Source organism: Panthera onca, chromosome C1 (genome assembly GCF_046562875.1).
Source record: "Panthera onca isolate mPanOnc1 chromosome C1, mPanOnc1 haplotype 2, whole genome shotgun sequence".
Classification (NCBI taxonomy): domain Eukaryota; kingdom Metazoa; phylum Chordata; class Mammalia; order Carnivora; family Felidae; genus Panthera; species Panthera onca.
Genome location: NC_138346.1, coordinates 43,693,762 through 43,707,238, shown reverse-complemented (window position 1 = coordinate 43,707,238; position 13,477 = coordinate 43,693,762). Strand labels below are relative to the sequence as shown.

Below are 13,477 nucleotides of genomic sequence, written 5' to 3'. Positions count from 1 at the left end.
CCAAAACATTTGGACAATGTCAACAACTCAAACACAGATCATAAGAAATGCGATGGCCTTCATTTTTGGCAATAATGATTGCTCTGGTGATTTGCACGTTTTGCAGGCTGTGAGGTATGTTTGCAATAAATGCTCAGATATTTCTGTGGGGAAGTAAGCTGGTTTCTGCCTTGGTGATTGTGCTGTTCTATTTTGTTTTTGTTCTTTAAGCAACAGGATAAGGTAGGAGAGACCAGTTTTTTTCTTAGGCTGTCTCCAGAACGCTCTCTCCTTACCACATTGTTTATGTTTGAAGGAGAGACATAGCAGGGACAGCACGGGGGGGGGGGGGGGAGGGGGGGGTGAGGGGGAGTGCGGTGGTGAGAAAGAGGAGCTGCTTCTGGATCTTGCTGGATCTCTTCACTCTTGTGGTGACCTGCTAATTGCCTCTGTCTCTGACTCCCTGGGGCGATGGGTTATACATACACGTTTTTCCTGATAATTCAGAATTAGACGCATTAAATCCTGAAGACTTGGGACTTCAAGCAAGTCACATGAGGTATTGTCTGAGTCAGACTTTTTATCCTGCGTAGCTCACGCCTCGCAGAACCACAGTTCAGACACCACCTGTAGGTATTGTAGACCTGTGGTTTGAACTGGTTGGACGTGTGCCTTGATTTCGGAGTTTTATGCCAATCAGAAACATAGCCCAAATGGTAAAATCTGTCATTTGCACCAATGAATAACTGTCGATAAGTGTTTACTGTTAGAAGTTTATGGCAAATTAAGAACTGATTGCATTTTGTATAATCTGTCCCTTTTTGCACCAGAATGCAGTAAGTATGAACTGTTTGCAGTGACAGTCTGTTGCATGCTCCTGTGTTAATGGCTTCTCCAGCTGTGTGGATTTTGCAGTAAATGGCCATTGATTAACTGTGTGCAGATATGAAATAGAGAATTCATACAGGAATCTTTAAATGTTGAAGGGAAATCTAGTTGAGTTCTAACTTACTCCTTGAGTGGCGTTGTAATTGTGAAGCTTTGCCTCTGATTTCTAACCTGCTTGTGTGTATTTCATAGTCCTGTTGCAGAGCGTACTTCAAGCTGTTCATGGTCATGTGATGTGTCCAAGGACACTACTTATTCTCCACTTCCTTTTCCTCATTAATTACCATATGAAGTTCAGCATCATTTTGCTTAAATGGCTCCATGAGCATAGACTTATTAAATTAACAGGAAGGATTTACTCCATGAATTTCATGGAAACCCATTAAAACTTTAATTTTATTTGTAAGTTTAATTTGGGGTAGTGGTATTATATAAGGATATATTTTACCAAACTAAGAAACCTAGACTTCCTCATTGAGAAATGACCTTATCCTGACCATAATCATAATAAGGCGTCTATCCCAGATGGGCTTGTGCTTCTGACAAAAATTGTTAAGTTCCAAAGATTAGAACACATAGCTTTTAAAATTTTATGTGAAAATGAGTATTGGGGAAGGCCCTTTGTACCTAAGACTGTGTTAGTCTTGAAAATCAGCGTGTGCCCTTTAGCAAGAACCTGCAACATTAAAATCAAAAAACAAAATAGCTTTTATCCTTGACCAGATTTAGCATTAAAAGATTAGTCAGTGATAGTGTTTATGTGTCATTTAAGGTTTAGAGTTAGAAGTTTTCCCTGATTAATTAGTTCATCACTGGTGATAGGAAACCCTTAGCTGACTTCCGGCAAAGAATGTGGTCAGATACTGCGTGACTTTTTTGCTTTCGTCACTCACGGAGAGATTCGAAGGCCAGTTGCTCTGTGTTTTCACAGGAAGCGACGAGCTTCAGTTTCACGCCTGGACACTCCTAGCTCATTAGGCCAGGAATAGCCACCTCAGTGGGACAGGAGTCAGGTTTATCAGTGGTGAGGTCATACCATCCCTTGCTCCCATGGCTGCCATCTCCTGTCTGCAAAGACATATGATAGAGGTGAAGAGAACATGTTTTCTTACCAGATCTACCTCTTCCGGAATGGTGTGGTTCTTGGCGAATTGTATTCATTCCACAGGCATGCATTTTGTGCCCTCAGTATATATGTCAGTACATTAAACCCTGTGGATTGTTCAGAGATGATTTAGGTGTGGATCTTGCATCGGAGTTCATAGGAGGTAACTCTAACATGAAGAGAAACTGCTGAGGGGCCGAAGGGTGATAAATATGTGAGCCTTCTGAGAGAAGAGAGATTGTTTCTCGCTGGGGAGATGATTTTGATGTGCTGATTCCCTTGGGTCTCTTATTTTTTAGGCACTTCACTCATTCATTCACTCATCAAGTACGTGTGGAGAACTTGCTAGGTGCAAAGTCCTGTGCAAGGCATGGGCTTACTTTGGTCAGCAAGAGAGACACGTGGTCAGCCCTTGCCCTTAAGGAACATACAGTCTAATGAGACAGATGAGGCTGAAACTGATCAATACATGTGTACACATATGCACATGCACACACGTATATACACACAGCATGATTTTTTAAAAAGTGCTGGTATCTAAGAGTTTGAATGAGGGAGCTGACCTCAGAAGGGGGCAATAAGTGGTCAGGTCAGGAAGACTTTCTTGGGCTCTAGAGTTTCACCTGAGAATGGAAGATTGAGAACTTAGGTGACAGAGATTCTAAAGCTCACTGTTCCTTTTCTGATCCTTTAGGAGAAACTTTTTTTTTTTTTAACCACATGTAGAGTGCTTCTCTGTCAACTAAAAGTCTTCATCTTTCAAATACTGCATAACGTGTGTATACCTCATTCATTCACTTGACTCGTGAGCCATTTCTTGAGTGCCTGCGGTGTGCAAACCCTCTGTGTGCTGGGCCTCGGTGTCCCAGGAGCTGTGTGCTGGGCTGCAGTTAAATCTGCGAGATGGCGTGTGATGTCTCTTATGGATTGAGCTGTTGGAGCATCGCTGCTGTGGGACAGCTAGTGCATGGTTCATAAGGCCGTTTTCATTTTTCTCCATATAGGACAACAGCTTTGAGCAGTTCATTATTAATTATTGTAATGAAAAGCTACAACAGATCTTCATTGAACTTACTCTTAAAGAGGAGCAAGAAGAGTATATACGGGAGGTAATGTTGAAATATATGTTTTTTAAATGTTCCTTTTATACTCATAATACAAATTGTGGATTTCGAAGCCTATCTAAACATGATCCTAAAATCAGATTTATCTGAGTGTAGCCATGTTGTGTCTCTTAAAAACCCATTTGTTATGACATCTAAGCTACCTGGGATTATCTTTGCTGCTCTGCTGCTAGTGCCTCCAACGATGCCTGGCACATAGTAGATGCTCAGTAAACAGTTGACTGACTTGAGTCCTGGTGGATTCTAGTGCAATGATGTAAAATAATAGTGTGTTTAAAAAAAAAGAGTCTGAGATGAATGGACCAACAACTGTGACATCCATACAAGGAAACACTACTCAGCAATTAAAAAGGAACAAACACGGGACGCCTGGGTGGCTCAGTCGGTTGAGCGTCCAATCATGATCTTGCGTTCATGGGTTCGAGCCCCGTGTCGGGCTCTGTGCTGACAGCTCAGAGCCTGAAGCCTGCTTCGGATTCTGTGTCTCCCTCTCTCTCTGCCCCTCCCCCACTCGTGCTCTGTGTCTCTCTCAAAAATAAATAAACATTAAAAAAAATTTTTAAAAAAGGAAGAAACGCCATTTGCAACACCAGGGATGGACCTGGAGAGTATTATGCTGAGTGAAATAAGTGAGACTGAGAAACACAGACACCGTATGATTTCCCTCCTGTGGAATCTAAAAAACAAAACAAATGAATAAACAAAAAGCAGTCTGATAAACACAGAGAGCAAACTGATGCTTGCCAGAGGGAAGGCGGTGGGGGATGAGCAAAGTGGGTGAAAGGGAGTGGGACATACAGGTTTCCAGTTATGGAATGGATAAGTCACAGAAATAAAAGGCCCAGCGTGGGATAGTCCATGGTCTTGAAGTAGTGTTGCATGGTGACAGATGGCAGCCACACTTGTGTTGGGCATAGACTAAGGTATAGACAAGTTGGGGCATGAGGTTGTACACCTGAAACTAATGTAACAGTGTGTCACCTCTACTGAAAAAAAATTTTTTTAAGCCAACAAATACTTGATCATGTGCTCATCTGAAGAATTTTAATCATGGCTTTTCCAGAGTAAAACATACTAAACATGAAAGGAAAAAAATAATAAAATAAAAATGGCGTTCCATTGTCCAAAAAAAAAAAAAGGAAAGAAAAAGGAACAAACAATTGATAAACACCATAAAATGAAGGATTCTCAAATGCACTAATGCCAAATGAAGGAAGCCAGACTCAAAAGTCTGCATACTGTATGATTCCATGATATGTTGTTCCAGAAAAGGCAAAGTGACAGAGACAGAAGAGTTGGTCATTGCCAGAGGACGGGAGTCGTGAGAGTGTGACTACCAAGGGGAAAAACAAGGGAATTTTGGTGGTGGTTACATTACACCATGCATTTGCCAAAACTTATGAGAACTATATACCCAAAAAGTCAGTATCACTCTATAAATTTGAAAATATTTTGAGGCTTTGTTCAATCTTGAAAAGCACTGATTTCCTAAAATTTTATAATAAAAACAGGTAATATTTATTGAGCTCTTACTGTATTGCCAGGTGTTGTACAGGTGCTGTGTATTGATTATCTCAATGTAATTTGAAAGTAATCAGAAGTAGTGTTTACAAAGTCCTTGTATCCTTAATTGTAAAACCATACTTGGTTTTCATCCTTTCATTTCTTAAATAGTTAATGTTTTTGGAAGTATAAAATTATTTCAGACAAAAGGAGAAATCATCATATTCTGCATATGTTGTATTATATTTTTGTTTCCTTTTCATTTATTTGCTTTAATATGTGAATAATGATACTACCTATTTTTCTTCATTTTCTATAGCATAGTTGTAAATCATTAAAGACACTGAATCCTTTTTTTTTTTGCCTCAATATAGATTTTTCTAATGTGATTGTTATCCCCAGTGACTTAGTAAAATGACCCATCTACTTGAAAGCTACATCATAAATATTTCATCTTTCTTTCAGAATGATCATCATGCTTTAGAAACGTTTTATACTTTTCTGGCACTTTTTTAACGTAAACTTCCTAAAAGCCAGATTCGTTCCCTTCCTGTCTTCTCACCATAAAGAGATTGCCCCAACTTTGATGTGTAACTTAAAAGTTTGTACAGATTGTCTGAGACACGTCTAAGAATATATAGGAAGATCCCTAGCTTGCTGTATGAATTAAATTTCTTCCCCTTAGAGGAAAAATAAATGTTTACACTTATGGGCAGAGTATAAACAGATCCAGAACGATTACATTTAGCCTCACAGATTTGGCTTTGTAGCTAGCATTAGAACCAGTGGGTTGGTTTTTGTGTCTTTCCTTATGTTGAAAATATTTTGTCTTAGCACTGGGATATTTTTACATTTGAAATAGTCAACTGCCCTACAACATGGGATTGACTCTAAAATTAATTTTTTCCTTGTGATTACAAATCAAGAACAGAAAAATGTAGGCCCTAGATTCCTGGGATCAAGTTCTGACTTATTTCCTTATAAACATTGTAAATATACACAGAGTAATATTGACCCAAGGGCCTGTTGAGTCCGTGTTTGGCACAGAGCCAGGGGAGTGCATGGGAAATTGTCACAGATGGCAGAGTGGAATGAGGGGCAGTCTCAGAACAGGTCAAGGGTGTTCCTTCAGTCACATCGTGTCAATGGCGGACTGCTACAATTAGGGAAGTTTTGGGAACCGGAAGATGACATTTGCTGCATTATTGTGTAAAGGAAATATTCAGAGAGGAAGTGAAATATATTAAGATGGCAGAGTCTGTTTTATAGATGGTAGTGTTGTAGTATCATCATCGTATGGAATCTGATTTTGTTCTGCTTTCTTTCTCAGGGCATAGAATGGACACACATTGACTACTTCAATAATGCTATCATTTGTGACCTGATAGAAAATGTGAGTATTAGGTATAATTTTCTAAAAAATTCTCAGTAATAATTTACTGCTTACAGAAGACCTCACTGCCTTGATTTTGACACTTCTGAGAGCTGTGGAGTTCTAGAGACTTTATTGTAGCCATGAGAAATCATACACAGTTCTTGAACACACATATAGACAGCTGGACATTTTGATCCTTGGCTAGGATTTCCTGTGCTCATCTTGTGGCCGCATCACAGAGCCCTTTAGGGCATTAATATGCCTTAGATGCATCATTCTTTTCTGTATACTGGTAACCCAGGTCCGGTCCGCGGCTCCTGGGAATATGAGCACTGGTCAGAGGAGGCTCTGAAAAAAAGGTTTTCGCCAAATCAAATATCCATTTCATTTCTAAAACTCTAGTAGCTTCTTCATATCCCGTTCAATGGTTATTACCAAAAAGATAATTATTGGTGAGGATGTGAAGTAAAAGGAACCTCTGTGCACTCCCGGTGGGAATGTAAATTAGTGCAGCCATAACAGAAGATAGTATGAAGGTTCGTCAAAAAATTAAAAATAGAACTACCATATGATGGTAGCAATTCCACTTTGGGAATATATCCAAGGGAAACGGAATCAGGATCTTGGAGAGAGATATTTACTCCCATGTTAATTACAGGGTTGTTCACAATAGCCAAGATATGGAAACAGCCTAAGTGTCCGTCTATAGATGAATGGATAAAGAAGATGTGTGTATATACAATGGCATGTTATTCAGCCACGAGAAAGAAGGAAATCCTGTCATTTGTGACAACGCAGATGGACCTTGAGGGCATTACACTAAGTGAAATAAGTTAGTCGGAGAAAGACAAATGCATGACATCATTTATATGTAGAATCTAAAAAAGCCAAAGAAACAGAAGAGAATGGCCGTTGCTAGGGGCTGGGAGTAGGGGAAATGGGGAGATGTCAGTCAAAGGGTACAGACTTTCTAGTTGCAAGATGAATAAGTTCTAGAGATGTAATGTGTAGCATGGTGATTACAGTTAACAGTGCTATATTATGTATTTGAAAATAGTTAAGAGGGTAATTTTTAAATGTCCTCATCACGAAAAAGAAATGGTAATTATGTGATGTGATAGAGCTGTTAACTAAGGTTATGGTGGTAATCATTTTGCAATATTGAAAGGGTACCAAATTATCGCCTCGTATACCTCAAACTTACACAGTGTTACATGTCAATTATATCTCAGTACAGCTGGGAAAAAATTTTAAGTAAATAAAGAACAGGGGCGCCTGGGTGGCTTAGTCAGTTGAGCGTCCGAGTTCGGCTCAGGTCATGATCTCACGGTCTGTGAGTTCAAACCCCACGTTGGGCTCTGTGCTGACAGCTCAGAGCCTGGAGCCTGCTTTGGATTCTGTGTCTCCCTCTCTCTCCGCCCCTCCTCCATTCATGCTCTGTCTCTGTCTCTGTCTCTGTCTCTCTCTCTCTGTCAAAAATAAATAAACATTTAAAAAAAATTTAAAGTAAATAAAGAACAACAAAAAAACATGCCCTTCAAGTTAAGATAAAGGAAGATGAAGGGACAGTCATGGGAGCTGAGTTAAGTAGGACCCCAGGAGTGGCTCAAGTATTGACCTAGCCTTGGTTCAGAGAACCTATGCGGGGGATGTCTTGTGTGTGACTTTGCAGGTGGCCAAGAGCCATAGGATTTTTCAGGTGACCACATTTGTCTGTATATATGTGAAAAGGCTTTTGAAGTCTAAAAAATTACTAGATATGTCTTAGATTCCAAAAGGTTACTAAATATTTTATTTTTATATCATTGTCTGTAGTTTATTATAAATGAATTGACTGCAGGAAGATTGATTTGTATGTGAAAACCTGGAAAAACTTATTTTATGCTTAGGATTACTCTCACTCCTGGCTTTGATAACAAAGTTATTTGAAACAATGCATAACCTTTATTGTCCTACAGTGGTTTTAGTTGTCAGTGGTAGGTGAGTGCTGTGTTTTAGGAATAGAATCACAGGCACTACATGTCCCAACAAGTGCCTTTCACAAGACCTTTTGGAAATTATATAATTAGCCAGTTACCTCTTCTCTCAGTTTTCAAGATATTCCTGAAAGCTGCACCTTTAATTAAATTGAATATGCTGAAGCGTTACTGTTTTTCTATTAATAAGTAAACTTCGTTTTGAAAAATCTGAACAGTGTTGGAGTGTGAACACTAATGTTCCATGTAAGCAGTTCAGAACTCTAATATCTAGGAAATCAGTAGACTGACTGGAAAGTTTTCCTGGTAAATTTTGTGGAACCCAAATTGTGGGAACTTGACTTCCAGAAGTCATGACTAGCACATTTTCCTTCATAAATAATAACCTTGAACTTAATTATTTCCCTTCAAGAAGGAAAAAAAGAGAAAACAGTGTTCATACACTTAGTTTAATTAGATTATCTCAGCCCTAAGCACCCTTGCACATATGTTTGAAGAAACTCGTGTTCACATAGGAGCCTGGGCACATAAAGGAAATGTTTTCTTCCAGCGTTACCTAAAAGTAATGTTTACTCTGGGGTTGTTATGAACATACTTGATTCCTGAGAGTCCACACTTCCCCTGGGTTTTGTGTGGAATCAACAAATCCTGGTCAGAGGATGTCCCGGCCTTGTGAGGAGAAGGAGAGAGGAACCCGGGACTCTTGCCTGGTGGATGTGGGTGGGGCTGATGGTCAGTAGAGTGGATTATTCTCTTGGGAATGGAGACATATGAGCCTGTAGGGGCAATCCAAGGAACAACGGCCTTTATTTAGCAAAGTAGAAGATTCCTGATTTTTTACTCCTTTTAACTGGGCTGGCTGCTCTTGGGATAAATACAATCATAGGGTCTGAATACATAACAAATTCTCACTCATGTTCAACACCCGTTTTGAAATTTTATGTGGAATACGAATTTTATTCTAAACAGATACTCTTGAAATACAGCTTGATTGCATTGATCCCAAATCACATCTTTTTTTTTTTTTACTACACTACAAAATAAACCGTATTTTGAACACATGAACAATTTGAAAACATCTGAAACCAATTTCCTTCTCAAGCTATGAATCAAATAATGGCCTTAGAAAAGACTGTGCTTTGTGATTTATGACCACATGTTGTAGAGACAGCATTGTCACATTAGTTTCTGACGTTTAGATTTGTGTTTGAATGTGTTTTGAATATGAGGTCTGACTTGCCTTTTTCGAACAATGTGAGTTGCAGTCATCAGCCCGCTGAGGTGGCTGAGGTGACTCCATAGGTCCTGTTCTGAGGGCGGAAGGGAATGGGGAGGGCAACTGATACAGACCCCTCCTCCCCAACATCACACACACACCTGGGACACTGTGGAAGGGGACCGACTTCTGTGGCTTTTTGTTACTTGTTTTGATTGTCTGCTTTTCGTTGTAACTGAACGGAATTTTCTCGTGACTAAGTTTTTTAATTGTGTTTGACGGTGTAATTAGGAATCATTATGAAAACAATACAGTGAGGAAGGAAGGAAACCTTTTTACTTCCTTTCTCGCAGAACACAAATGGAATCCTGGCCATGCTGGATGAGGAGTGCCTGAGGCCTGGCACGGTTACCGACGAGACCTTCTTGGAGAAGCTCAACCAAGTGTGTGCCACCCACCAGCACTTCGAGAGCCGGATGAGCAAGAGCTCTCGGTTTCTCAATGACACATCCCTGCCTCATAGCTGTTTCAGAATTCAGCACTATGCCGGCAAGGTATGGGGGAGCCATGAGCGCTCAGCGGGCCTGCGGCTGTTCCCCCGAGGAAGCTGTGCCTCAGAGGTAGCGTTCTGACCAGTGCCAACTCGTGAGGAGAAGCTGAGTTGCTAGAAGAGTAGAATCAGTAAATGTTCAGTAGAAGTAGAATCTGGGTCATGTTGAGCAAAATCTTACTAATACTCAGAGCTGAGAGGAAAGCCAGTGGACTTCATGAGAGAGTTGGAATGTATTTTAAAAGTCGATTTTGTTGTTTCTCAGCTCTGAGATATCCTATAAAAATAGATCTGTCAACATGAATAAAAGGAGACGTGGTGGTAAAAATTAGGAGACACTAAAGACTTACAATAAGGTTTTACAAGCACACAAATATTATGAGTTATTAGATTGAGATTTTGAAACAACAGTGGGGAAATACTGACTTTTTAAAAACATTATTCATTTGCTTTTGTGAGGGAATTTTATACCATCTAAGATACATAAAAATGTTAAAAACAAATTTGACCGTAGCTTGATTTTCAGAGTCCTGAGAAAGTATTGATTGACATTAATACCTCCTTTCTTCTAAATAAGATTACAAACTTCAAAGAGGAAAACATTCTCAATTATGTAGCTAGTAAAAATTAAGTATATAGTATCTGAATTACTGTTAATTTCAAAAAGTTGGAACTTGGTACTTATTCCCACCCCCCCAGCTTATGTTACTAAAAGATACTTTTCTGTTCAATTTCTCTGCTCACCTAGGATGTCTGAAAATATCAGTGCTATCTCTATTTTCTCCTATCTACTTAAGACTAGAATTGGCATATGTGAACTTAAAAAAAAAAAAAAAAAGTAAAACCTCAAAAATGTGCTCAAACACCAAAAAAGCCTAAAATCCTTTGAAAATGTTATGAGAGCATTTTTGGAGTTTATTCTTGCAAATCCTGAAGGGTAATAGAATTTATTTTGAACTCTTCTGTGATTTAGACAGATGGAATTTAAACTTGGAGGCTAATTCGGTATTAGGAGTGTGACTAATGTGTCGGGGGTTTTTTGATGGAGAAAGAGGAGACGGCAATAGATAGTCCTGGAATATTTTTAACGGTTATATGACGTTCTGGAGTACAGTTTATCAGCTGCGGAGTCTCTTGTGCTACTCGTAGGTGCTGTACCAGGTGGAAGGATTTGTTGACAAAAACAATGACCTTCTGTATCGAGACCTGTCCCAAGCCATGTGGAAGGCCAGCCACACCCTCATCAAGTCTTTGTTCCCGGAAGGGAACCCAGCCAAGATCAACCTGAAAAGGCCTCCTACAGCAGGCTCTCAGTTCAAGGCATCCGTGGCCACGCTGATGAAAAACCTGCAGACCAAGAATCCAAACTACATTAGGTATTTTTGGCACATAAAATTCTCTGACAAGTTCATCATGAAGGCACTTTCAAGGAAGATCATTTTCCTGTTTGCCTTAATCTGAATTAGCCCCAGCAGAGGATAACTGAAGCTCTTACACGTCGAATAATGTGGTATCTTGGGTTTACTTAAAAAATACTCCAGTGCCCTTTACCTGCCTTCAAGTAAGGAATTTCAGAATGGGGGAAAAAAGTGTGGTGCGGGATGGGAATAGATATTTAATGAAATCGCATTGTTGGGTCCTAGGGTTCTTAACTTTCTGTATCTCTTTTTTGTTTAATGACAAATTCAGAAATGTATACTTTCTTTCTGGTAAGGGTTTTGCATAATACTCTTTATTGGATTCGTTTTGGATTCTTGTTACATTAACTTAGAATGCAGCATTAAAGCAAGTGGGGCTTTAGTTAGAACTTTGGTGTTAGAAAATATGTGCCTCTTTCTTTTCTAGGAGACTTGTAGATTTGAAGAAAGGAATGACTCCCCAATCTTACATTTTTCAAAGCAACAGAAAGAATTCCTTAAGAAGCATCTGGTCTCTTTTTTCTTTTTCTGGGCATCTTAGATCTCAAGATTCAGTAAAGACCAATTAGGATTAGAGTTTTACATGTGTGTATTTGGTGAACTAGATAATAGGAGATGTGTGTCTAACAGGTCAGATTTCATATAATGCATACATACCCACACATACCTTCCATAATTGCCTTTGCAAATACAGTTGCGAGGAAACTAGCGTGAAGAACATTTTTGTGTCTGGCTTGTTTACCAAATATTGATATTAGTAACAAATATAAAGAGTCAGAATCCCCTGGTTTGATTGCAGTCAGTCAGGTTGGAGCATATATTGGGTAAAGATCCTAGTTTCAAAAAAGAAAGAAAAAAAAGGAAATTTTCTGTGGTCAGTTGCTTTTGTTATTCTCAATTAAGTGGACTTTAAAAAAATCATTACTTAATAATAATTTACATGACATGGTATGCACAGATCCTAGGTGAACAGCTCAGTTATTTTTTTCACCAGTGTATATATACACTTTGGCAACCACCACCCTGGTCCAGATATGGAACACTCTGTTACCCCAGAATTGTTCCTTCATTCCCCTTCCCTTTTAGTGGTTTTAATGTATTTCTAAGAAGTCTTAATGAACTACAAGTTTGTGAATATTATCATATTTTTTCCTAGAGTCTTTGTAGTTTCAAATTTCATATTAAGGTCCATATTTTTCCATATAGATAACCTGTTGCTCTGGCATCATATATTGAAAAGAAAAAAAACTCTTATTTTTTATTCAGTTATCTTGATGTCTTTATTGAAATTCAGTTGAAAGCACATGTAAGAGTCTAAGTCTAAACACACTAGTCTGTTCCACTGATCTGGTTGTCTATTTTTTTTTTTTTTTTAATGTTTATTTACTTTTGAGTGGAAGACACAGAATCTGAAGTAGGCTCCAGGCTCTGGGCTGTCAGCACAGAGCCAGACATGGGCTTGAACCCACAAACCATGAGATCATGACCTGAGCTGAAGTCGGACGTTTAACAGACTGAGCCACTTAGGCACCCCCTGGTTGTCTATTTTTAAGCCAAAGAGTGGACATTATTTTTATAAATGTTAAAGGAGAAGCATAAAAACACTGAGGTCATAAGATTTAATTGTTCACCTATTACATATGTGTGTAGAATTTATTTAGCAGTTGTAGGTAGGCAAATGTAACCATAAATGTTTAGCAGCAGTGTTAATGAAGATACAGAGGTTGCTTCCATAAGATCCAAACATAACAATGGCTTAAACAAGATTGTCATTTATTTCTTATGTAACTTCTGAGTATAAGGACTCCAGGGCTAATACGACATCTTTGTTTTGTGGCTCTGTGATTCCCAGGGTGTTTCTCTCATCCATATTGTCAAAGATGGCTCTCCACCATGGCTACATTCCCAACGAGCAGTTAGCAGAAGAACAAAGGGAATGCAAGCCCCTTCCTTTTAAAGACACTTTCAGAAGTGCCATATATTAATTCTGCTATGATCCTAGTGGCCACAGTTTTAATCACATGGCCACACCTGCTTGCAAAGGAGGCTGGGAAATGTTGTCTTTCTTTGAGCAGCAAAATGCCCTGTTAAAAAGGAGGGAGAGGGGCACCTGGGTGGCTCAGTCAGTTAGGCATCTGACCTCAGCTCGGGTCATGATCTCACAGTTCGTGGTTTTGAGCCCCCATCAGGCTCTGTGCTGACAGCTAAGAGCCTGGAACCCGCTTCGGATTCTGTGTCTCCCTTTCTCTCTGCCCCTCCCCTGCTCACTCTCTGTCTCTCTCTCTCTCTTTCTCAAAAATAAATAAACATTAAAAAAAATTTTTTTTTGAAAAGGAGGGAGAT

At 39.2% G+C, this 13,477-nt stretch overlaps 1 protein-coding gene across 4 annotated transcripts in view; it reads left to right on the top strand.

Annotated features, from left to right (window-relative positions):
- Positions 1–13,477, top strand: part of MYO1B (myosin IB) — a 188,250-nt gene that overhangs the window by 142,787 nt on the left and 31,986 nt on the right. For all 4 annotated transcript variants that reach the window (XM_060622446.3, XM_060622449.3, XM_060622448.3 and 1 more), the window contains exons 14-17: positions 2,977–3,081; positions 5,930–5,992; positions 9,520–9,720; positions 10,866–11,092. In XM_060622446.3, coding sequence (XP_060478429.1) covers positions 2,977–3,081; positions 5,930–5,992; positions 9,520–9,720; positions 10,866–11,092 — 596 coding nt within the window. The remainder of the gene's footprint in view (positions 1–2,976; positions 3,082–5,929; positions 5,993–9,519; positions 9,721–10,865; positions 11,093–13,477) is intronic.